This window comes from Ammodytes marinus, assembly GCF_949987685.1.
Source record: "Ammodytes marinus genome assembly, chromosome: 18".
Taxonomy (NCBI): domain Eukaryota; kingdom Metazoa; phylum Chordata; class Actinopteri; order Uranoscopiformes; family Ammodytidae; genus Ammodytes; species Ammodytes marinus.
Window position 1 is genome coordinate 3,922,290 of NC_137222.1, and position 26,551 is coordinate 3,948,840.

Consider the following 26,551-nt stretch of genomic DNA (forward strand, 5'->3'; position numbering starts at 1 on the left):
CGATAACAGCTTTTACAACTATTCACCGCTCAAGTAGGCCTTATTATCAGTGTTGTAAAACTGTCAACAGTATAGTAGTAGACCCAAATGTCAGTAGAAGTCAGGAAGAACAGATTCAGCCCAGACCTTGACTGACTGGCCTTAACTAACCCTGTAGCATTTTGAAGTGTGTACGTTGCAAACACGGCCATGTTTGTGTAAACGCAAACAGTGTTGCTGGTTGGTCATCCATAGAATCGGACAGTAGACTGGATGGGGGGGGCAGAAGTGGACTAAACACAGATGCTGAGTTTTTTGTTTTGTTTTAAACTTTAGCTGTGGCTCTCTTTAAATGCCCCCTTTTTACACACACACACACACACACACACACACACACACACACACACACACACACACACACACACACACAGAGACCCCTACTGCTGTCTCATCCTACTGTATCTCGGCTGAGGATCTGAACTGTAAACAGTGCTGTATGGTTGAATTGGAGGACACAGTTGGGATAAACATTTTTTTTCTTGTGTTGAGCAGTAAACCCCGTCATTGACTCCCTGCAAATATTTTCTGATGACGTTTTGCAGAGCCATGTTGCGTCTTGCAGCAAGACGCAACATGGCTCTGCAAAACGTCATTTACCATTTAAAGGCAAGTTAGCAAGACTCTTGCTAACTTGCCTTTAAATGGTAAATGGACTCCACTTATATAGCTGTTTCCCCTGGTTTTTCACAGACCCAAAGTGCTTTACATTGTTAGGCACACATTCACCCAATCACACACACATTAATACACCGATAGCAGCAGCAGCCACCACACAGGGTGCAAGCTAACTATCAGGAGCAATTTACCCCTCTGCTGTTAACTCAGTGCCTCCATGGCTAGCATTACAATTCATTGAAATGCATTATATCGTCTATCAATTGGCTTAGGTTGCAAAGTACACTATTAAGTTCCCTCAAGACAGCATGTGTTGGAATGTGCTTTAGAACCACTTAAAAGTGCAGTGTTTAATATAGGGCTATTTTGCCCTCATCTAGTGGTGAAAGTTCTAGATTGCAATGCTCCCTCCCTTACGGAAAATGCACAGACTTCAAGGACAAGATGCTAGTTACTAAAGATGGCATCATCCACCACTGCCTCAAGTTTTTCCACAATATCAATTGATGAGGGGAAGTTGTATACTATTTAGTTATTCATTCTATAGTACTTCTTCTTGGTCTTCCAACAGGTGCATTTCCATATGACACCTATATAAAAATGCGATGGCTGTTAAATTTGTCAGTTCTGTGCCAATGTAGAAAACTAGTGGTGTAACCCTCTCACTCCTTTGTATACAAAACACTCTTTCTAAGGTAATAAACATGTGCAATACATGCATAGGAGACAGTAGAGTGTGTGTGTATGTGTGCGTTTGTAGCCATGCGCCAGACGACAAAAGCCCGCATTCAAAAACACCAACACAATGCATACAGACAAAAACACTGACTCTACTTGTTGATATTTCCGCTGTTTTGCCCTCCGTCTCTCATGCCCCTTAACCCTGTTGATCCTGGAAAAACACTGTGGCGCTGTCCACTCAAAGAGTTTGTGTGTAACCACAACATAGGTCTGGTGTTCATTCATAACACCACTTGTGAGAGAGCAAAGAGGTGAGCGCTGTTGTGTACACTGAGTACGCGAGCACATAAGTGTTCACGTATAAGTGTTGGCATTTTTTTTTAAAGTCGGGTGCTTTGAGTATATAGGCCAGCCAAGCGAAAAAAAAAGGACAGCACACAGACACTGGCCCCTGTCGCCACGAGGAAAACCTGCTCTTGTTTGTGTTTTGGTGGATGACGATGGTGGATGACGTCACCCCTCTGTGTGTGTGTGTGAACAATAGTGCTGATGTAGGACATGGGCAGAGGCCAAGTGTTCTGTATCCTAGAGCTGTTTCCAAGACATTAATCTTGACCTTCGTGTAGCTTAACATTAGATTTTCTCGTTACAGTAGAAGACTTCTAACTGTGTACTATTTACCATCCTATTGTGTGTGTGTGTGTGTGTGTGTGTGTGTGTGTGTGTGTGTGTGTGTGTGTGTGTGTGTGTGTGTGTGTGTGTGTGTGTGTGTGTGTGTGTGTGTGTGTGTGTGTGTGTGTGTGTGTGTGTGTGTGTGTGTGTGTGTGTGTGTGTGTGTGTGTGTGTGTGTGTGTGTGTGTGTGTGTGTGTGTGTGTGTGTGTGTGTGTGTGTGTGTGTGTGTGTGTGTGTGTGTGTGTGTCAGGATTACAGGTATACTGCTGATAGTCCAGGTATAAACGCTGCATAAATAGCCTATTGGGACTTCCCTTGTTTCACTACTTTACAGTTGCACAACCTACTTAGAAGTGTTAACAAGAAAAGCATAGTCTTTCTTATAATGGATAAGCCATTATACAGGTTCTCTGGAACATTGGGCTTTTTTCTTGTCCGTTGTGCTATGACTAGGTTTCTTGTCATACATGGACTTGCTGACACTGATCTTGTTGCACCTATTTATCAGAAGGAAGTGAAATGCTAAGGAGAAAGTTCTTCCTCGTGAGGGTGTGTTGTGAAAGTATTTTTCCTTCTAGCTAAAATACCAAGTAGTTTTCGCCCTGGGGGGGGTTTGAGTGTGTCAAGAAATATCTGTTATGCTGTTTTAGAAAGGCAGTTTTTACCCTCTCTGCACGTCAATACAACCAGAAACGAACACGCATATACCGGAATAATTAATCGCTGTCAATTTGTAACAGTTGAGACTATACAACTCATTGTTATTACTCTAAGTGGATGTCAAATACTCAAGAGTAGGCTACATATCTCACTGGTACTTATTTGCAGAGTGACGAGTCCATTAAACCAACATTTTATGGTTTGAGTGTGTGATTCAGACCCATACAGTATGTGTCAGAGCAATTAGGTGAAATACAGAGTGTTTACATGATGATTTGAAATTGTGCTTTAGGTATCGGATCTGCAACAGCATGCCCTATCTCTGTATATCCTTCTCTCTGGTTACCTCATGCACACCTTATTTTAACATTAGTCATAGTATGAGTAACGCCATCACCTTTTTTAATCGTGATTCATCAAATTCAGTACTAGGCCTCATTCTGAGTATGAAATCCAAATAGCTGGAGTTTTGTTCGAAAGTTTGGGTTGCAGACAAAAAGTAAGGGAATTTGTGTAGTGGTTAGAGCTCCTGCCCATAGAGGCTCAGTCCTCTTCACAGCAGACCACAGGTTAGAATCCAACCCGTGGTCGTTCTCTGCATGTCATTCCCCTCTCTCCCCCCCCCCCTTTTAATCTGTTTTTTCAAACTCTATTAAATATTAAAACATATTCTTAAAACAAAAAGAAGAATGTATGTGCAGGCTGTCATGCCATTGTTAACAGAGTCCAGATGAGTATGGGAGAAGAAGCTCCTCCTTGATTTGTCACTCCCTAACTTGTGTCTCTTTCTTCCCTCTCCCTGTAGTTTCCCAAGCTGCTGAGAGGATCCGCTTCATCCTGGGAGAAGAGGATGACGGCCCCCCACCCCCTCAGCTCTTCACTGAGCTGGACGAACTGCTGTCTGTGGACGGACAGGAGATGGAGTGGAAGGAGACGGCCAGGTTAGACACACAGCCAAATGTTTTAATGTCCAAAAACAAAAGCTATAGTGCGTAACATTTACATATAAATGAAAGTCGGCTAGCCAAACGAGTTGACAGGCAGTTGATTAAGCCTATCAGTTCCAGAAAACTAATGCTCTGTATTTGTAAGTATGGCAGCTTTCATAAACGATCTTGGCAGCCTAGTCCACAATTTCCTGCTTCACAACTGCCGGTGCAGTCAGCGGAACACGATCCCGTGTGATTGATGGTGTGTTGTATGTGTGTAGGGAAATAGGCCGTACTCCAGTCAACTCCCAGTCTGCTCTTTATCTGATCTCAGATCTGTAGTACCTGCTCTCTGGGACCAGGAAGGGGCAGAAAGTCCCACATGGTTCGGTCAGGGCAAGACTTGATTTGAGTTTGTATGTGGCAAGACAAGTTATAAACTAAAAGAAAAATCTGTCTGGCCTGTATGTCCCCTCACTCCTCCGATGGCCAAGTTGCATTGTGGGTGATGTAGGCGTCAATCAAGTTCTGAGTACTTAAATTAAATGTTTTGCTCATACGTAAGTCATGTGTCACAGACTATTCTCTTTGCATTTCTTGGATTTTCATAAATGCACATAATAAGGAATTTACAGACTCATGATGAGGATTTCTCCTTTAGTTGCCAGTACTCTTAATTGAGTATCCTGTTGCTTTGGGAAGGGGACACAAGGGGGTTTCTGCAATGAAAGGGAAGATGACTGAACTCCTTGGGGTGGCCTGTGTGTCTCCATGGTCCATGCTAGTAAGACGGCTGGTCACAAGCGTGTGGACTGCAGCCAGCATCAGATACTCTATCCTCCATAGGAAACCCCATCCCCAGGCCTCTGCAGAATGGCTCTTTTGTAGTGGTGACACATGAGGACATTATAATTCAAAAGAATCTTTGTCCCGAGTTGTACCTTCAAGGCTAAAGCCCATCCACGGTAATAAGCATTAAAGTCACGTCTCCCGGGAGTTTGTACATGTGTGGTCTCAAAGGTAGTACCAAAAAATAAAAATGATGCCGCCGTTCCAGCACGCCACGTATTTTCTCTCTAGTCTAGTGATTTTTATTTTTTTATTCCTACGCCACGCTGCGTCCCCTATTCTTGATAAGTGGACCGCGACCGATTCAAAACACCGCGGGGGTGTTTAGTAAAGAAAAGAGATCCCAACTTGTCGCCGTTTGTTTGTAGCCTGTATTTGTTCAAAACGCCTCATGAAACAAGTTTTTTTTTTTTTTTGCAAGGTCGAACACAGCTGTTGGGTAAAAGTCCAAACCATTTAAAGGTGCACTATGGGGAGTTTTTTTTTTTTTTTTAGGTTTGAAGACCCTGCGGTAAGTTTACAAAACATATTTTCTTTAAATCTTTAGTCTTGAATAATTCTATCATCGTATATAAAAACTAAATTATTTTGAGGAACCTGAAACCAAACGTAAGACTAGAATATGTTTGTAAACCAAACTGTGGGCCCTGCTGCTGTAAACAACAATGTTGAAACAGTAACTTTTCAGGAAGCTTTCTAACTTCAAACAGTGTTCCAGGGATCTTCCTGCGAGGAAAGTTTTGTTTATTCAGTTATGAGAAAATACCTTTAAAAAATGTTCACTTCTTCTCTGACACACCCAAAGCTACACAGTGCACCTTTAACGGGCCCCTTCTGTGTCTTTTGTCCCCCCTGTCTAGATGGATCAAGTTTGAGGAGAAAGTGGAGGAGGGTGGTGAGCGCTGGAGCAAGCCTCATGTGGCCACACTGTCCCTGCACAGCTTGATGGAACTCAAGTCCTGTATTGAGAAGGGAACCATCATGCTAGACCTCGAGGCCTCCACACTGCCACAGGTGGTCGGTAAGTGGTCTATCCAACACAATAATAAAGCTTTATTGCAGACACAGGTCCATATAACACATCATACAGTATAATAGGGAGATACAGAAATACATAATAATTTGCATATCAGCCTATAGGATATACAGGCTATTGCACCAATGCCGTCTTGAATAGACAATACCTGCACACACCCTTGGAAGGCAAGGCAAGTTTATTTATATAGCACAAAAATTGCATTTAAGAGATGGTAAACTAAAAACAAAGATAATACATCAAGTATATAATACATCAAGTTTAGACATTAGAAAAGCGAATCAAAAAGGAATAAAAAGAAGGGTGAGGGGTGACTCTTGAAAAAGACAGCCAAGAGAGAACAGACAACACCTGTTTTTTAAAATCACTTAATTGGCTCCCAGTCCTTATTAGAATAGATATAAAAATGATAACTTACAAGGGTCGTATGGGGATTGATCCAAAATATATAGCTGGTCTTGTTACCCCCCTCACTAGCCTACATGTAACTTGAGAACAAAATCCGGAAGAGTCAAACCTCAAAACTAAAGGTTGCCGCAACCTTTACTGCTCGGGATCCTCAGTTGTGGATATAACATGGATATATGTAAAGCACTCTGTAACTTGCTTTTGGGAAGTTCTCTCTGCACGCCATTCCCCTCTCCAAACTGTCTAATAAAACATAAAAATGCCCCAAAATAATCTTTAAAAAAATATATATATTTATACAGCCCCAGAAAAAAGAGACCAGTCTCTAGATTTTTCTTCAATCTTCATCTCTTCATTACTTATTGAAAATGCTCTAAATTACCACATTTTTATTGTGAATTTGGTAGACATGTTGTCAATAGTTTTATATTGTAAAATCAAAATATAAACCTATGCATAGTAACACAAGAGACACTGAACATTTTGGAGTTGTATATATTGTATATATATCAGAGCTGTATATATTGTTATTGATCCTTCCATCTCTCTCTCTCTCTCTCTCCCCTCTCAGAGATGATCACAGACAGCCAGATCGAGGCCAACATGCTGAAGCCGGAGCAGAAGGAGAAGGTGATGTACACGCTGCTGAGGAAGCATCGCCACCAGACCAAGAAGTCCAACCTGCGCTCCCTCGCTGACATCGGCAAGAGCGTCTCCAGTGCCAGCCGGCTCTTCTCCCACCAGGAGAACGGTAAGAGAATTATATTCAGTTTATTTAAGAAGGGGATATAGTGCAAATGAATAAAACACATGATCAAACATGGGTTAAAGATGCCAGAATTAGCCAAAAGACTATGTTTCCATCTGTGGTCCCCTGACATCAACAATACAAAACCTTATTTTTATTTTATACTTCATAAACTCCACTTTTCTTTACTTACTTTTTTCTTTCTCTTTTTCATCTGATTTTTCTGATGATCAATCCTAAGACCTATAACCACTTTTCTTTAATCATTATTTTTTCCAATATGAAATTATTTATTTTTCCTCCCTTGTCTTTTCCTTCCCAACCTTTCTTTCTTTCTTTCTTTCTTTCTTTCTTTCTTTCTTTCTTTCTTTCTTTCTTTCTTTCTTTCTTTCTTTCTTTCTTTCTTTCTTTCTTTCTTTCTTTCTTTCTTTCTTTCTTTCTTTCTTTCTTTCTTTCCTTCTTTCCTTCTTTCCTTCTTTCCTTCTTTCCTTCTTTCCTTCTTTCTTCCTTCCTTCCTTCCTTTCTCTCTCTCTCTCTCTCTCTCTCTCTCTTTCTTTCTTTCTTTCTTTCTTTCTTTCTTTCTTTCTTTCTTTCTTCCTTCCTATGCTGTCTCCTGTGATTCTTCTGCTTCCGGGGTGAACTAGCGCGTAACCCCTCTGAGCAGCCCATGCCTTATGACCCCGAGGAACCAGCTGAGGTCTTAAGGAAGGCCAGCAGTGGATCCCTCTGTAAGTCAGGTCACAGCACTCCCACAGAAAGCAGAGTAGTAAAGTAGTAAAGATACACTATGTCATTTTAGGGGACGGGAGGAGACGGGGGTTGTTTACATTTGCAGAGCCTGCAGTTAGTTTGCATTGTCACTGACTCACGTGCCATTAAGTTGCCCTAAGCATGTTTATGTTCTCGCTTACTCTTACTCTTAAACCTAAAGGCTGCCATGTTCTTTCTGGAACCAGCCTGCATGAATGACCAATGGCATTAGTCCTAAACCTTAAGCCTTGCCACATTTAGCTGGCTGGCACCTGAGTTATCTGGCTCTCTTCACACACTGTCCTGGTGACTCGCTCTGTTTTCCGTGACTTGTCTTAGGGCCAAAAACAATGTCTTATTTGAGGCTTTGCAGTGTTGTAGGTGCTCCGAGGAACTTTCAGTTTGTGATAATTCTTGCACCCCCTTTGGACAAAAGCGGTAGTGTTTTTACTATGCCAGCTGTTGTTCCTGGGTGAGCGAACCCATGACAAAGGCATTAAGAAAAACTTTTTTTTTTAAATACATTCTTTGCACTGATGGTCTTGTTTGCTGTTACATGTCATTTATGATCATCAGAGGAAGAATTTGACTGTTTCAGAATGAATTTAAAAGTTCCTCGTAGCACCTTTTTAAGCTAACCTCTTTGATCCTAACCAGTGTTGTACTCCTCCACAGGGAGCCCGACTACTGCCCACCGAAACCTCACCTCCAACAGCCTGAGTGACTTCTCTGACAAACCAGAGAGGGATCAGGTAAATATGTTTGTCTGTGTGTAAGGGATGACCCCGAAAAGTTCACTAAGGAGCCTGATTTGACTTCCAATCACACAGTCAAAAAGTCGCAAAATTTGGTTATGAAACAATGATTATTCAATTCAGGCTATAACGGGAATGCTGAATGTCGGATTTTTACATGGAATAACTTGGTCTCTCCCAATTAATCCATAAAAAACATCACCTATTGTGTCATAGATTGCAGCCGATTATAGCCTATACTGTTAATAAAAAAAATTATAATAATTAATTACATTTTTATCAATCTCAAAAAATTTAAATACTTGTGAAAGAAAGTCTTATGCCAAGTCAAGAAGACAAACAGTAATCAGATTGTCTCTGGTGTGAAAAAAAAAGGAAGACAATGTAGCAATTGAGAATATGTCTCAATGAGGAAAACTTGATTCAACCATAAGCCGACCATAGGCAAGACTTGACCAATCACATTTGACTATGTTAATTATAAGTCGTTGACACGCCTACTAGTCTCTGTAGTGTTTTGAAATAAATTATGCAGCCTCATAGATGGGTTACTCCATTGACAAAGCAGCAGTATGTAGGGTCATGTGTTGGGCTGTGTGCATATTTAGCGAAACCCCCGAGTTTCTCTCTCTCTCTCTCTCTCTCTCCAACAAAAGCCCACACTGTGTCCAATGGTGACGTGTGAGTTTCTATGACCTGCACATGCCCTGATTTAATGATTGTGTGTGTGTGTGTGTGTGTGTGTGTGTGTGTGTGTGTGTGTGTGTGTGTGTGTGTGTGTGTGTAAGTGTAAGCAGCAGTTAAGGAAATCTAGATTTGTCAAAATAGTTTGGCCTTTGACATAACATCAAGGACTTAGTTAATCATCTCCCTGCTACAAGTCGGTTCTCTCTTTCATCCACCTTGTGTGTGTATGTGTGTGTGTGAGGTCGTTGACACAGTTTGTTACACTGTGGTACAGACTACAGAGTGTTTCCGAGGTGGCGTTACGTCAAGCTGCTTTTCAGGAACATAATTCTAGGAAGGGCGGGCACAACCTGTTCTTATGCACTTTATAGAAACAATCAAATCCCCCCACTTCTGTCTCCGCCGGGCCATATTTTAATCACATTTTAATCTTCAACATTTATTTCAAAATGTGTCACTGATGAATACTGTAGGTAACAGAGGAAAGGGAGTTAAGGTTTGCCTGTGAGTGATCCTTTCCTTTCTGTCTGTACTTTGTAACAATTTATTTTAGAAATTCATTGTCGCAATTTTGCCCTGACATTTTTAGTCATTGACTTAAAGGTGCACTATGCAATTTCAGAGAATTTCTTTACATTACAAGAGAGTGCAGTTAGTTCACAAAACATATTTACTCTACATTTGATTCTTTAGTATTTCATAATTCTATCATCATAAATCAAAACTAAATTATTTTGAGGAACCTGGAACCAAATGTTATACTAGAATATGTTTGTAAAACCAAACTGTGTGGGCCATGCTGCTGTAAACAACAACGGCGTAACAGTAACTTTTCAGGAAGCTTTCTAACTTCAGTGTTCCAGGGATCACATTTTCTTGTGAGGAAGTAAAAAAAGAGAATAAACCTTTAGAAATGTTCACTTCTCTGACACACACAAACTCACATAGTGCACCTTTTAATATTGTTTCTCCCTCTTCTCTCCTCTCTCTCTGTCCAAACAGCTGAAGAATAAGTTCATGAAGAAACTTCCCCGCGATGCCGAGGCTTCCAACGTGCTGGTGGGAGAGGTTGACTTCCTGGAAACTCCCTTTGTGGCGTTTGTCCGTCTGCAGCAAGCCGTCATGCTGGGCGCTCTCACCGAGGTTGCTGTGCCCACAAGGTGCAACCAATAACCCTATAAGATATTTAAATAGATATTAAATACTGTAGCTCTGTGGATAGGGTGGTCGACCCTCAACTGCAGGGTCGGTGGTTCGATCCCCTGTCTCCCCCGCCACATGGCCAAGTGTCCCTGAGCAAGACACTGAACCCTAAATTGCTAGTTAGCTTGCACCCTGCATGGTAGCTGCTGCTATCGGTGTATGAATGTGTGCTCCAGTTGTACTTTGGATAAAAGCGTCTGCTAAATGACATGTAATGTAATGTAAATAGATATTATTACTTAGGTTGAAGTGGCTAGTTTGTTGTCGATGTCTTGACTGCTAGTGGATTCTGACTCATTTTTCTTGGTCTGCCTTTAGATTTCTCTTTATCCTGCTCGGCCCCAAAGGTAAAGCAAAGTCCTATCACGAGATCGGAAGAGCCATCGCCACTCTGATGTCAGATGAGGTACTTTTATATTAATAGTTTTTAATGGGTTTTTGAACTGTTTTTGTAATTAGTTTGCCTATCGTGCGAACAGTCAAATATCACTTTAAGGTTTTGGAAGCTTCTAACCTGTACATTAAGGAAACTGGTTCTTATCGCTCTTTTCAGTCTACTGGCAGTAAATAAATGACCAATAAAACAGCATTATACAATCACTTCAAATAAATACTGTACTAACTTTTCCATAAATTCAAAAATATTAATAAGAGATCAATAAATGAGCCACTAGCCGCCCGCTCAGTGAGATTGTATTGAAGGTGCGGCATTGCTTTGAGCTAATTGCTATAACTGGAATGCTAACATGCTCAAGTTGACAATGCTTACAGTTTAATTTTTTTGTTGCCGGTTTCTGTTAAATAAAACCAAGGTTAACTAGCTTAGCTTATTGTGTAAACATGCTAATATTTGCTGATTAGCGCTAAACAAACAAGTAGTTAGGCCTACAGCTTAGGCTCATGGGAAGGTCCAGATCAAATGTCATCACTCTATCTAATAGTGTTGCAGACTTTTCACTCAAACCTCATATAATAAATGTTAACCCCAACCAAAGGTCAGTTAGATTAATCCTTCGGTGGCCTTTCGATGTTTGTACAATCCATTCAGTAGCCTAGTGGTTGAAATATTTCAGTCTTGACAGTATGACGCAATCTGCTTACACACCCCTTACGCAGCCAAAAGATGACCTGCTGAGCCACAATCAACACTGATAATTATTTCCCAATGTTCTTCTTTGTCAGTATTTATAAATTCCAGTTGCTCTGATTAACTAGTATAAGTGGCTGTCCAGTTACACCTCTGCCTGCCAGACTTGTCCTCTTGCCAATTCTCTGGTCTCTGTGGATATGGCTGCATCAATCATCACAGCAGCCTGGCCGGCCCTGTTGGCACTTGGCAATAACCCACTTGTAGCTTACATTTTAAAGCTGTGTTTTGAAGTTGAAGGAGACAAATTTGTTATGGGTGTCAAGGCTTATAAATGCAATACGGGAAACAATACATATATTTTATTTTGTATTTATAATTTCTCTTTATTATAGTCTTGTTACATCCTTGCCCGTATTTTCCACTCTGCCTGCTCTGTGTCTCTGCCTGGTTTCTTGTGTGTGTGTGTGTGTGTGTGTGTGTGTGTGTGTGTGTTTGTGTGTGTGTGTGTGTGTGTGTTCACTCGGTGACGCCAGGCATGTTAACGTCCTTAACCTCAGTGCACCTAGCTGACATATTCCCACAGGCCCCTCAGGCTCTTCCCAGTATATCTCATATGTCAACACGGCAGCCTAAGAAGTGGATTTCCTCAGGTTAAACTTTAGCCCTCTCACAAGCTCTCACATGAGAGTTGTGTCACAGCGTTATTAGATGTTTTTGTTTTGTGTTGTTTTTGGCTCAGTAGTAGCCCTACTCAACCTGCTTGTCGGCTCCGGGGTTACACAATGGTCACTATTTGTTTTACACTGTGAAACGGTTTAAATAATTTTTTTCGATTTTTTTAAAAAAAAAGTCTATCCCATTCATGTAAATAGAAATAAAAAATATATACTGTGAGGTTGGTTGCTGTGATCTGCATTTCACAGACATGCTACGCTCTGGGTCCCAGTAATCTAAAGTAAGCTGGTATAGTTGGACATTTTGGTTGTTTTCCCTTTAAAGGTTCACTATGCCGTTTCAGAGAAAGGGGATTTGTTTACATTTTATAGAGCCTGCAGTTGGTTTACAAAACATATTTTCTCTACATGTAATTCTTAGTATTGAATAATTATATCATCATAGATAAAAACTAAATTAGTTTGAAGAACCTGGAACCAAACACAAGTCTAGAATATGTTTGTAAACCAAACTGTGGGCCCTGCTGCTGTAAACAGCAATAGTGAAACTTTTCAGGAAGCTTTCTAACTTCAAACAGTGTTCCAGGGATCCAATTCTCCTGGGAGGAAAGTTTGTTTATTCAGAATATACCTTAGAAAATGATCACTTCTCTTGACACACCCAAAGTTGCATAGTGCACCTTTAAGCCCTCTATAAATATCTGTCTGTTTTTGCCTACAGGTGTTCCATGATATTGCGTACAAAGCGAAGGACCGTGAGGACCTGCTGGCCGGTATCGAGGAGTTCCTGGATGAGGTCATTGTGCTGCCTCCCGGAGAGTGGGACCCCGACATCCGGATAGAACCGCCCAAGAGTCTGCCCTCATCCGACAAGAGGTACGAGCACTCTACTGCTAACAACATTACATTTTATCCAAACAATGAAGGTACAAACTCAGAACAACTTGAATCATGTAAGTACTATAGCTTCAAATAAACTAAACTACAAGGTGCCACACCTAAGTGCTACACAGAGATTTAACAAGTGCAATTTATTCAAAATGAATGAAGCCAATGATGCACATATATTATTACAAATGTTGATCATATTTCTTAGCTTTTTAACTTCAGTGTTCTAGGGATCCAATTTCCCTCTGTCGAAAATGTGTTTATTAAGTTAGAAACATCCACATTTACATAGTGCACCTTTTAATCTAGCTAATGTCTATTTTAATCTAGCTAATGTCTATGTTTGTGTAAAAATTTGTATTTTCCCAAAAATTATGTGATTTGAACGTTGCACATATTGACGGCTTGGTGAATGTGTTTTTTAAGGAAGAACCAGTACGCCGGTCTAGAGGCGCCTCAGATGAACGGTGACGCCCCTCACGATGCGGGACAGGGGGGCGGAGGAGGACACGAGGTCGGAGAGGAGCTTCAGTGCACCAAAAGGTAATTAGGATTTCACTCTCTTCCCTGGACTGATACAGTTTAAGATAAAGCCTGTGAAATCAAGATGACTGTAGAGATGGTGGCCTCAAAAAATCACTGCCGGTGTGCACTGGATTGTGGGGCAGAATCGCCCAAATAGCATGCTAATTTCAACTGTAAAAATCTTGGCTGGCTGTAGCAGACATCTGGGTATTTTTAAGCATACTAAATCTGCCCACAAGAATTTGGACGTCTACATCAAGTGTTCTTTTCTTTGGAAACACTGACAAAAACATTTCAGAAGTATTTTTTTACATCACGCATCATTTTACATCAGCGGCATTAAGGCAAGTTTTGACATGACACTAAAATCAGGTGTTCATACACAACTTAGGCTCTGTAAACTGGTATGTAAACAAAGGGTACATAAACAAAAGGGCCCCTCTACAGCTAGCAACATTCCCGTTCACAGAGCCTAGGCTGTGTTTTAACAATGGATTCAGAAAATACTACGATGCACCCCCTGCTAACTGTTAATGGTTCTGTCTCTTAAGGTTTTGTGGAGGTCTCATCCTGGATGTCAAGCGGAAGTTGCCGTTTTTCGCCAGTGACTTCTACGATGCGCTACACATCCAGTCTCTGTCCACCATCCTCTTCATCTATCTGGGCACGGTCACCAACGCCATCACGTTTGGAGGCTTACTGGGCGACGCCACGGATAACATGCAGGTAAGCCCACACACACATGATGTACAACCAGTGAGTGAGATTTGTTTATGTTATCCTTATTAGACAATTTTACATGAGGCACAGTGAAATTTGTCTTTTCGCATATCCCCTCTCAAGTTACCACACTTTAGAGGGGGGTCAGAGCGCAGGGTCAGCTGTAGTACAGGGCCCCAGTTTGGGATTATGTGCCTTGCTCATAAAATGCCCCCAAAAAATGATCTTGAATATATCACTCTAAACCCTTTTTAAATCATAGATCTCTGTGTGAAGTCACAAACTAATGAACTAAAAATAAAGCTGAGAAGCCATGCTGCTAATTTGGAGCTCAAGGGCTCGTACCACATCCATCTGTTGTACCTGCTGTTGGCAAGCCTGCATATAGTAGAAGAGTTTTACAAATGTGGTTCAAAAAGGTGATGTCATCATGCATATCCATATGTGGCTTGTGCCGGCAAAGAAACGTCTGCACAACTTACTTAAATTGTTGGATAGATATATTATTATTATTATTCAATAATTTTTTTTATTGGTTACTTTTTACAGTGTAAACATTATTATAATAGAGCAGGAATGGTTGCCGTTGGATGAGATGTTGTGTCTTCTTTGCACTAAAGTTATGCTGACATTTTTCTATGTGTTCCAATGGCAAAACACTGCTGCTTCTAACCCTAATGACCCAGATAATTTGAGTGTAGAATAGATTGTCAAGTCTCATTCTATGCTACTTGGCTCTGGGCTCTGTCCTGAAAAAGAACTGCATCATCCCAGTACACCTGCAGAGCACAGGCCCCGGGGATTTGCCTAGGCTGTAAATAACCACAGATCCAGATTACTCTAGTCACTGTAGCCTGTAGCTTCGTCATGCCTTCCCCTCCCCCCCAGGCACACACACTCACACTCACACTCACACTCACACACTCAAGCTCTCCTATCTTCTCCCACTTTCCCTGCTCTTAACCTTTTCTTAGCGAAAAGGCTTCAGAAATACATCCTGAAGTTAGTTGTCAATTCCTCATCTGACTGAAGTATAAAAAAAACGACAGGAATAACTGGATATTTAAACAAGCCTGTCCTGATTGGCCAGCCCTCGCAGCTGTGTTGTGTTTATAGGCCAAACAAAGCTTCCAGCTGAGTAAGCAAAGTTATGAAATTGATGCTTTGAGTCTTTTCGGGTCTGCAAAATATGCTTAAAATTTTAGTAATAGTCTGTTGAAAAATGTCTTTCAAAGATGGTAAATATTATATATATAGTTTTAATTTTGTGTCAGTTTATTGAACAGGTTAAAATAATACAAACACAAACTAAACAAATCAATAAAAACGTGATCATCTGCAACAAATAAGTTAATCAAATAATATAATTCATTTTCAGAAGTGCTAGGAAAAAGGTGAGAACTTTTCTGGTCCTATACCCTTATTTCTTTATACATTATTCATAGAAGATACAAATTCACATAGAAAATGATAGAAAAAAAATACATGGAGTAGTACAGGATGTATGCCTCTGCTGTCTCATCTCTTCTGTATATTCTCTACGCTGAAAAATACCTCTGTAAGCTGTGTGTTTTAAATTCTGTATTTTTTCCCTTGTGTGTGTGTGTTGCGTGATGTGTTTCAGGGTGTGTTGGAAAGTTTCCTGGGTACGGCCCTGACGGGGACTGTGTTCTGTCTGCTGGCCGGACAACCCCTGACTATACTCAGCAGCACCGGTCCCGTGCTAGTCTTTGAACGCCTCCTCTTCCACTTCAGCAGGTGAGAAGACGCTGCTACATGCTCGGGCTAGTCCGCTAGTTTATTAGTGATGATTACATTTCAAAGGGAAGTGGACAACAGTGAAAGCAACAAACCCTGGGAAGATATTTATAGATCCTTTATCTACTCCCACAGGATGTCCACAGATGTTGTTTACAGAGATGATCCCTGAACACACTATATAAATAACATGAAAGGGAATAATGCGTTCATAATATATTCCATCCACCAATGACACCTCTGGGAAGCGGGTTATTGTGCACATGTTAAGGCTTTTTTTCAGCATTGGGTTTTAAGAACAAAATGTATCATTAATCAGACGATTAACATTGTACAGTATGAACAAATACTTCTGTCACAATCTTCACAATAGTGCCAAAAATGATTTATGGAAAGTTTAGTTGATGTAAGTGCTTTAGAAGGTGAGATTTTTTTTTTTTGTCCAGAGAATTGAAATAAACTAATGTTGATATATTGGCTGTTTAAAGATGGTTGTATAGGAGAAATATACAGACGCAGACAAGCTATAGTCAAATAATGAATTGAAAAATAATGTACTTTACATTTTGGACCTTTTTTTATTTATATAAGTATGAAAGAAGACATGTAACAAAATCAAAATAGCCAAAAATCACGTCACCTTGACACGTCATCAAAATATTATAATTATGACATTTATTAATAAATTAAAGGATGTCACATGCCGAGTCCTACTTCATTTCACCATTCACAACCAGGTCTTCTCGTGTTACCAAGCAACGCACCGATGATTCTGTTCCATTATTAATTATTCACACTCATTTAATTTTACACTGTGAGTGAATGAACGGTGTGTCGTTTGTGTCCTCCCAATGTTTCCATGCCTTGAGTCAACGGTTACCGAGCCAGTGGCAGCTGTCGGCCCCGTCTACTACAGCTGCTTGATGCGTGGTGTAACCTAGTTGCATGTCTTTACATGTAGAGAGAAAAGGCCTTCCTGAATACTCTGGTTACAAGTGTTTCACAACTTTTAAAAAGCGGCATTTTATTTTGAAAGGATCCAGAGCATAGCCGTAATCTACAAACCTTGAAAGTCATGTCAAAGGGGGAACTTATTATGATTTTTCCGTGATTTCTAACCTAAAAATAAACTATTGTCAGTCACGTAATTTTCATTGCAGCCACTCTAAATCGCTGTCTAATCTTGAATCTTGATGTATTTTCTTTATTTTTTTTTAAACTATCTCGTAAACACAATTTCTAATGTCTAATCTTGATGTATTTTATGCCCCTGTAAAGCACTTTGAATGGCATTGTGTCTGAATTGTGCAATAGAAATAAACTTGCCTTAATGCCTATGTCTTTCCCCCTTTTAGAGACAACGAGTTTGACTACCTAGAGTTCCGGCTGTGGATCGGCCTGTGGTCAGCCTTCTTCTGTCTGGTGCTGGTAGCCACTGACGCTAGTTTCTTAGTCCAATACTTCACGCGTTTCACAGAGGAAGGCTTCTCCGCTCTGATCAGCTTCATCTTCATCTATGATGCGTTCAAGAAGATGATAAAGCTGGGACATCACAACCCCATCAACTCCGGATACGACGGCAACCTCATCACCACTTACGACTGCCGCTGCACGCCCGGTATGTAGTCCGGGATTTTTGGAAAAGCAAAGCAAAGCAAATTTTTATTTATATAGCCTAGTACCATTTCATACAAGTCACGTGTATTTTAAGTTAAGATATCTTTATTAGTCAATTTACGCAAGGCACATTTGAAATGTGTCTTTTCGCATATCCCCTCTCAAGTAAGCACACTTCGGACGGGGTCAAACCAGCGACCTCATGGTTACTGGGAGGCCCCTCTTCCTCTAGGACATCCTAACACCCAAATGTAGACAATGATACCAATGATGATGATAATAATAAATATAAAACTTTAATTCAAACATTCAAAAGGGCGAGGGCGTCATCGACATACAGTGATACCAGAGTGTAAACGCTACACAGTTGTATTTATTTTTTTGTCCCGTTTGGCAGTGGTGCTACTATTGTATTTTACAGAGCTTTTCAACATACTTTTTTTCTCATGTTTACAGTGGAGATAACAAACGATACTAGTATGTGTCAGCTTGTAGATACCACTGTTTACTTTCTCAACAGCCCTATCCGTTGCTGTGCGGAGAGGGACTTGGCAGGGCTTTTTTTGGGGGGGGAGAGAGATGTTGACACGGATTGAAATCAGCGAGGGGTGATACTGCCAGTAACGGAAGGTTTCTCATTTTGTTTGATTTCATTTTATTGTTTCTCTTTTTTTATTAGGTAACTCATCCGATTTCTCTGCCTGGACAAACAGTACTGATTGGGTATGGAGTGTACTTGTTTTTGACACATTTTGTAGCATTGATTCAGAATTGAAACAACTTAATTCCTTTTAAAGGTGCACTATGCAGTTTCAGAGGAGGGGATTTGTTTACATTTGCAGAGCCTGCAGTTAGTTTACAAAACATGTTTTGTCTAATTTAATAATTCTAGTAATTCTTAGTATTGAATAATTCTATCATCATATGTTAAAACAACATTATTTTGAGGAACCTGGAACCAAAACTTAAGACTATAATGTTTTTGAACAAAACTGTGGGCCCTGCTGCTGTAAACGACAACAGTGAAACAGTAACTTTTCAGGAAGCTGTGATAGTCTTATTAAGTAAGTCAGTTATGATATCGTAAAATGTTCACTTCACTGACACACCAAAAGTTACATAGTGCACCTTTTTAATAGAGTTTTTTTTCTCCAAATATCATTGCTTGTTGGTTAACTCAGCCCCCCCCCCCCCCCCACCCCACACCCCCCTCTCTCTCTCTTCCCTTGTCTCCCCCAGCCAGAGGATGCCACCTGGGCCAACCTGACCCTGGAGCAGTGTCAGAAGGCTGGAGGTGTGCTGGAGGGAGAGGCCTGTGGCTACGTGCCAGACATCACCCTCATATCTTTCATCCTGTTCTTTGGTACATACACGGCCTCCATGGCTCTCAAACAGTTCAAGACCAGCCGCTTCTTCCCCACCAGAGTGAGTGAAGGAACATGCCAATGGATGTGTAGCACTTCTTATTTTCAATTTCTCTCTTTTTTTTTTTTTTTTATTCTGGCACTGGCATTTCTTGCACTGTTACAGATGATTGTGTGTGAACCGCTCACTCGAAAATTTCAATATAGTCGACAAGCTCACAGGCAAATGTGGGAAGACCTTAGACCTCAGTCGTGTGTTTACAAAACAATACCAACAAATGCTACTATGTACACTACAGACAGAAAAAGGAGCATGTGCAGATAAACACACCAACACATATTCTAGTGGGGCAGACGTGATCATTGAGAGGGATCATTGTTGTAGGACTCGATCATTTATTTTTTCATTCAAATGTTCGACAGTCTGACTTTTAAGCAGCTATGTTCCCCATGCATATAATTCCAGTCTGGCCTTTTAAGCGTTCAACCATTGATTTGATAACGTTTTCTTTCTTTTTTTGGAATTTGGTTATAAGCCAAAGTATTTGACCATTTAGAATGTTGACCTGATGACGCCGCTGTATGGAAAGTGAAGGGATCACCAAGTTTTGCAGCAGGACTATTCCTGTGTGAATCATGACTGTGACCAAATTTCAAAGCCAAACATCCGGTAGTGGATGAGGAATTTCAGTCCGGTCCTGAGTTGTTATGCCGACATGTTCCTCCTTAGAGTCATGCGACCAGTATTATGGCTTAAAAAATAAATCTGCATCTTTCGGATTTTGTGACATAATGCACATAAATGTAATATTTACATAACAATCAATTTCCATTATTTTTCCCCCATTTCTTTCTTATACCCGTCATCGATTACTAGTGACCAATTGGTGAATTACTGGTTTACGTTATATCTGCCGGTGTTTGCTTGTATAAAATGTAGTTTAACAGGGTTTCATTCTTAGTCAAACACACTGTAGCTCACGCTGCCGCAGGCTTAAAACAACAAGCAAACTTGTTAACCTGCTGTAAATGTGTAACCCCGCCCGCCTCTCTCTCCCTCTCCCCTCCATCAAGGTGAGGAAACTCATCAGTGACTTTGCGATCATCCTGGCCATCCTCCTCTTCTGCGGCGTGGACGCCTTTGTCGGTGTGAACACTCCCAAGCTCATAGTGCCAAGTGAATTCAAGGTACAGTTACTACACAATACACTGAAGTACTGTCTATGCAATACACTGAAGAAGTACTTGAAATAGGAAAGTCACTTGCATCCACAGAGATAGACATCATTTTAAAGGTGGAGTCAGCAATTCTGACTTTTTTTGTCGAACTCTGTGAATATCTTCTCACGATCTGCTACCTTGTCCATACTGTGTGTGCCCTTCATTCTTTTGGGGCGTTAATTCCCAGCCTAGGCTCTGTAAACTTGTATGTTGACAAAGGGTATGTAAACAAAGGAGGCCCACCACAGCTAGCAACATGCCCGTTTGCAGAGTCTAGGCTGTGTATTAACACTGATTTTTTTTAGTTTAGCGCACACATGTTTCTGCAAGAAGGGTGGAGAAAAAAATGTTTAAATCCCAGTATAATGCTTTCTTTTTGCGGTTTTCCCCTGTAAGTGATACATTATATAGTACTTGAAACTGAGGCACAGTCAGTCTTTGAGGTTGCAACATAGATAAGGGGACTTTGGGGTAGAGGTGCGGGTACCTGCATCAAATAACACCTTGATTCTAGGCCATGTGAGCACACAGAGAGGATCTTGTAGTTGCAAACACAGAGCCGTCTTTGTTTGATACATACCAGAGTCTTGGTTCACAGATTTCCGTCTTGTAACGATTGTTCCTGTAATTTCAGACCATGTTCAGGTAACACACTGCAGGCAGAAAATAATGTTATTTTTTTTCAAGCATTACTGGTAAATTTTGAGATTTTCTGTTATTTTGCTTCAATAACTTGTCTTCTCTTATACTAGTATGAATAAAAGGTCCAGAAAAACAAAAATCTCAACTTCTAGGGCACCTACATCAACTAAACTTTCCATAATCATTCTTACCACCGTTGCGAGGACTGAGCCTCTAGGGGGACACTTACCACTAGACCAATGACGCCCCTAAAAAGTTTTTAACTCTGGCTTCATCCACCATCTTGTTTTTAAAGAGATGCAAAGTTTTATGATGATATTTACAAGTTAAACCCCCTATTCACCTGCAGTGTCTCACCTTCATAATGTGGTTAGAGTGGAGTAACTATTTGGATTTTTTATTTTAATTTTTTTGTGATAAGTCTGCATGTGTTGTCAATCCAGACACTTTTTAAACACACATTATTTTTTTGTCTTTTCCTCTAGCCCACAAATCCAAAGAGGGGCTGGTTCATTCCCCCGTTTGGAGGTAACCCGTGGTGGGTCTACATGGCGGCCGCTCTCCCTGCTCTGCTCGTCACCATCCTGATATTCATGGACCAGCAGATCACCGCTGTCATCGTCAACAGGAAGGAGCATAAACTGAAGGTTTGTAGAAATATTAGATGGCAAGCGAGTCTGTAGTAAAAGTAATTTTTACACATTTTCTATATGAATTTAACTGTACATATATATTTACTGTCACTCCCTTTCCCCTGCAGACATGTTAAATGATTTTTTTAAATGTATTTCTGGTGGGAAAATGTGTTAATCGTAATCATAGATGCTGTATTATATTTGTTTATAATTGTAGCTCATTTAGTTAATTGAATTTCCATGTTAGCTGCTTTTTATTAGTATACATGTGTATGATTCTTAAGATAATTTTAACGTCTTTCTATACATACTTAATCTGTGTACTTTGGTCCACTGTGAGTGTCTGTCCTCTTGTGATTTAATTCCTTCCTCCTCCTCTCTGTCTCCTGTCCCATCAGAAAGGAGCTGGCTATCACCTGGATCTCTTCTGGGTGGCCATCCTGATGATAGTCTGCTCCTTCATGGGTCTGCCGTGGTACGTAGCCGCCACCGTCATATCCATAGCCCACATCGACTCTCTGAAGATGGAGACAGAGACCTCGGCCCCCGGGGAGGCGCCCAAATTCCTGGGTGTTAGGTCAGTGAACTGAACGCAGCTTGTACAGTTGTCCAGATTTAAAAAATGTGTACTACTGTTTCTCTATTTATTCAAACCATAACCCTAACCCTCAGCCATAGTACAGCAAACTCCTTAAGCAGTTTGGGGTGAAGTGCCTTGCTCAAGCACACACTAGTAGAAATGGTGGGCACCGTAGATGTAACACCAGCCACAACTAGTTTTACTACTAACACCTTCCTGTCCGGTGCCAGGGATCGAACCAGCGACCTCATGGTTACTGGTCGGCCCCTCATCCTCTAGGCCATCCTACCACCCTTTATGGCATTGTTTGCTTTTTTCTCCCCTGAAATATTTATTTGATTAATTTTCAAAAGATGCACAAATTGCACGTTGTCTGCAAATTTTTTTTTTAATTACATTTATTTTGAAATGTGTGGCTAGAAGGCAGACGGACAGAGTTTCTAGGAAGTTGTTCTGCTGTGTGTTATACCGAGTGTTTATATGCACACAAAAGGCAACATTGTGTGCGTCATGCACAGTTTTGCCAATAAATAAACACTTTTTGAACAAAGCGTGCAAGCGGTCACGTCTCATTTCCTTAAGTTCATACAGTTACCGCTAATGGTTACTGCAGAGAACTTTTTCTTGTTTAGTTTATTTTATATACATAAAGAAGTCCCCCAGAACGAATTAAGAATAGGCAAAGGATAGATAGATAGATAGATAGATAGATAGATAGATAGATAGATAGATAGATAGATATATAAAAGGATGGATAAACTTTTCCATTTAATGCATAGTTCAGACTTTTTTTAAAGCCCTATTTGTTGCATACCCAGCTGTTAAAAAAAAAAGAAAAAAAAAAGTCCTTAAACAGGAAACCAAAGCTTTGAGACATTCCTTGTACAAAAACAAGTTTGCAGTGTGTCTGTCTCAATGCAATGCTCTCTTTCTGGTGAATTTAATTAAGTGGATTAAACTGAATACGGACTGTTTGCACTTTGATTTATTTGTGTGGTTTTTTTCCAACTTTTTTTTCCCACCAACCCCAGAGAGCAAAGAGTCACAGGCATCATCGTGTTCCTCCTGACAGGCCTCAGTGTCTTCATGGCTCCCATCCTCAAGGTAAAAAGCTTCACACTTAACCTTTAATTCTTCCATGGAAAAATGTGGATTACTGTCCGCCTCCTTTAATGACAAAACTACCCTGTCATCCCCCGCCCCACCCCCCTCTCTCTTAAAATAATTTCAAATCTTTTAACTCATCCGATTAGGAAACTCCCGTAGTTAAGTTTAATGCGAAGTGAAATAAGCATGTGTTCATCAGAAAGCTTAAGCTCCGATTGTGGCCGAGTGCCTTCTCGACTTTCCATTCCCACATTAAGCAGGCCAAACAGAGAAGGAAATGTCACGTCAATACAAGGAGATTGGTTGAGCTGGGACTCCCCCTTGTGGACGTATTGAATAGTGTGTGTGTGTGTGTGTGTGTGTGTGTGTGTGTGTGTGTTCATTTTCCTCTCTGAACTGGCTTCTCATCTAGTGTAGTAACTTTGTGAAAGATGAAATTTTTTAATAAAAATTACATAGCAAAATTTCTGCACTAGATTGATTGTGTATTGTATTGAATTTTTTCAAGGATTTAAAGCGATATGGAAACAAGAAGTAGGACATTTTGCACCGATGGCCGCCAAATGACTAAACTGACATCTCTAGCGCCTGTCACACATTAATAACAATTAGTTCTTTTATATTGTCTGTCCCTCAGTTCATCCCCATGCCTGTGCTCTACGGTGTCTTCCTCTACATGGGCGTGGCCTCACTCAATGGTGTCCAGGTGAGTTGAGAAACAACATATAAACGAAGATGGTGGCTATCTATATCTAGCCGATAAGACACAACTTGTAAAAAAAAAAGAAGACAACTTTTGAGTTAGCAGGAGGTAAATTTGTCTTTTGTTTGCCAAGCTAATGTGTCTTCCTCAGAAGGGACGGGGACACAATGTATATTAACCCCATACAACTGCTTAAACAACAACCCCCCCCCCCCCCCCCCAAAAGGTTACCAGGATTAGTCACTGCACCGTAATTACTGAATCTCAAATAGTAATCCCTTTTCAATACTCTACAAAAAAGTAACTATATTAGCCTCAATGGGAACATGGAATAGATTTTTATTTTGTAATTTGTAATTTTTTGTTTTATTTCTGTTCTGTTTTTTTGTTTTTGTTTTTAATTTTTTTGTGTGACAGTGCAGGTGTTCTGTGTTTTGTAAAAAAAAAAAAAAAAAACGTATTACCCTCTAGCGTCACATACACGTTACTTTTCCTAGCACTGCTGCTAACAAATCAATATTGTCTAAACTCAATGAGCTTCCAATCCCTTGCCTTGACCCAACTATATTAATATATTATTTTTTTTGTGCGTGTGTGTCAGTTCATGGACCGCCTGCAGCTGCTCCTGATGCCAGCCAAGCACCAGCCCGACCTCATCTACCTGCGCTATGTGCCCCAGAGACGCATCCACCTCTTCACCTTCATCCAGGGCCTGTGTCTGGCCCTGCTCTGGATCCTCAAGTCCACCGTGGCTGCTATCGTCTTCCCTGTTATGGTGAGATCATAGACTCATATTACGGGCTCTACTGGGCATAAAAATCGTAAATTTTTTATTTATTTTTTTTAAGGGCAACACATTCTATTTTTTAAACTGATGTAAATTCTACTTTTTATTCAGTTGGTTAAAGGTGCACTATGCAGTTTCAGAGGAGTGGGATTGTGGTTACATTTTTGCAGTTCATTTACAAAACATATTTTCTCTATGGAATTTTATGTATTGAATAATTCTATCATCATAAATAAAATTTAAATAATTGTTGAGGCCTGGTACAAAAAGACTAGTAAGACTAGAATATGTTTGTAAACCAAACTGTGGACTGCTGCTGTAAACAACAACAGTGAAACTCACTTTTCTGGAAGCTTTCTAACCACAAACAGTGTTTCCGGGATACAATTCCCCTGTGAGGAAAGTTTGTTTATTCAGTTATGAGAATATACCGTAGAAAATGTTCACTTCTCTGACACACCCAAAAGTTCCACAGTGTACCTTTTTTAACTGTGAGCATGGATTCAATCAACTCAAAAAGCTAATCAGACATTTTCTTCCATATATATTTCTGCAGATCTTGGCGTTGGTTGCCGTGCGTAAGGCGATGGACTACCTGTTCTCGCAGCACGACCTCAGTTACCTGGACGACGTCATCCCAGAGAAAGACAAGAAGAAGAAGGAGGACGAGAAGAAAAAGAAGCACAAAAAGAAGGGAAGCATAGACAGCGAAATCGAATTTGTAAGTCAAGCTTTCAACGTTACTATTTAAATGGACTGTAATATGTAAACTAGATTAAAGGTGGAGGCAGCGATTCTGGAGAATGCTTGTTGTCAAAATCACCCTTTTTTTTTGTATTTTTAATCAGTGAATATCTCCTCACGATCCGTTAACGGTTGTGTGCTCCGAAAAAATATCAAGTGTTAATACACAGCCTAGGCTCTGTAATCGGGTATGTTGCAAACTACGATGGGACCCCCATTTGTTTACGTACCCTTTGTTTACATACCAGTTTACAGAGCCTAGGCTGTGTATTAATAATAGTATTTAAAAAAATCAGCTCGTACAGTACAGACAGAAAAAAAAAAAAGTGATTTTGAGTGACACAATCGTTCTCCAGAATCACCAACTCCACCTTTTTTTAAATCCACTGTTGTCACGTGACTGCCTCCGGCCTCCTGTGTAGATCCTTCAGTGTTAATGTTGTCGCTCCCTCCCTCCCTCCCTCCTCCCACAGCCTGACTACCCTTACCACGACAATGTCCCCAGTATAAAAATCTCCATGGATGCGTTGGAGAAAGAACCCATGTTGGGCGGTAAAACTGTGGATAGTGAGTACTAGCAAAGGGTTTCATTTTGATATAGATCTCAAATGCTATTCCAACTTTCCTTTTGAGAAATCTCACGTTTTCTCCTGTCATACTGACATACTAACTTTCTGCAAAAGATCACTTCCCGTCTTTGGCTATTCTTTACCTCTGACAACTTTCCTCATCGTTTTGTTGTTCTTTTTATCATCATATCATTTTAACCTTTAAAGCACCTTTTGCGGGGGGGGGGGGGGGGGGGGGGGGGTGTAGTGGTTAAGTGCCCGCCCATAGAGACTCAGTCCTCCTCACAGCAGACCACGGGTTAGAATACGTGGTGCATGTCATTCCCCTTTCTGCCCCATTTAATCTCTCTCTCCAACCTGTCTAATAACGTATACAAATGCCAAAAAAATAATCTTTTAAAAGCACCCTTTGCAGCGCTGTCCTTCTTTCCCTTTTTCTTGTCTTTCTTGCTTCTCCTTACCTTCTAGTGTTTGTGAAATATGTTTTAACAATGTTTTTTTTTCTGTTCCTCATCTCCCGTTCCTACAGGAGATGAATCCAAGGCTCTCCTTAATGCGCATTCACCGTGCTGATCACTACTTCCAGTATCCAACAGTTGCTGAGTGAGTTTCAGCAGCCATTCCCCCCACCACATATATATTGTCTTAACCTCATAAAGGTGGACTGTGTAGAATTTTTGGGGCATGTTTTCAGAACAAACTTGGTAGAAATGGAATATAAAATATTGACAATAATGTTTTAAGTTTGCGAATAATCGCTAGCCTGGAAATCCAGACATGCCGCTAGGCGCTGGCAAATTAAATTTGCTGCGCCTGTTGGTCTGGACACTCTCCATTGAAGCTCATTTAATATGTTTTTTATTTTCTCGACATTGTAAATGAGGGTCACCCCTC

General features: G+C 40.6%; 1 protein-coding gene across 1 annotated transcript in view; it reads left to right on the forward strand.

The window, feature by feature from the left end:
* LOC307265422 (electrogenic sodium bicarbonate cotransporter 1-like) overlaps positions 1-26,551 on the forward strand; it is a 44,353-nt gene that overhangs the window by 15,047 nt on the left and 2,755 nt on the right. The window contains exons 4-25 of the mRNA XM_080047163.1: positions 3,474-3,609; positions 5,307-5,467; positions 6,462-6,641; positions 8,064-8,140; positions 9,833-9,990; positions 10,352-10,439; positions 12,519-12,673; positions 13,112-13,228; positions 13,762-13,936; positions 15,555-15,688; positions 17,044-17,306; positions 17,985-18,028; positions 18,545-18,730; positions 19,744-19,857; positions 21,018-21,179; positions 21,566-21,744; positions 22,779-22,851; positions 23,492-23,560; positions 24,159-24,332; positions 24,901-25,065; positions 25,562-25,655; positions 26,187-26,260. Of these exons, the coding sequence (XP_079903289.1) occupies positions 3,474-3,609; positions 5,307-5,467; positions 6,462-6,641; positions 8,064-8,140; positions 9,833-9,990; positions 10,352-10,439; positions 12,519-12,673; positions 13,112-13,228; positions 13,762-13,936; positions 15,555-15,688; positions 17,044-17,306; positions 17,985-18,028; positions 18,545-18,730; positions 19,744-19,857; positions 21,018-21,179; positions 21,566-21,744; positions 22,779-22,851; positions 23,492-23,560; positions 24,159-24,332; positions 24,901-25,065; positions 25,562-25,655; positions 26,187-26,230 (2,948 nt within the window). The 3' untranslated portion in view covers positions 26,231-26,260. The remainder of the gene's footprint in view (positions 1-3,473; positions 3,610-5,306; positions 5,468-6,461; positions 6,642-8,063; positions 8,141-9,832; positions 9,991-10,351; positions 10,440-12,518; positions 12,674-13,111; positions 13,229-13,761; positions 13,937-15,554; positions 15,689-17,043; positions 17,307-17,984; positions 18,029-18,544; positions 18,731-19,743; positions 19,858-21,017; positions 21,180-21,565; positions 21,745-22,778; positions 22,852-23,491; positions 23,561-24,158; positions 24,333-24,900; positions 25,066-25,561; positions 25,656-26,186; positions 26,261-26,551) is intronic.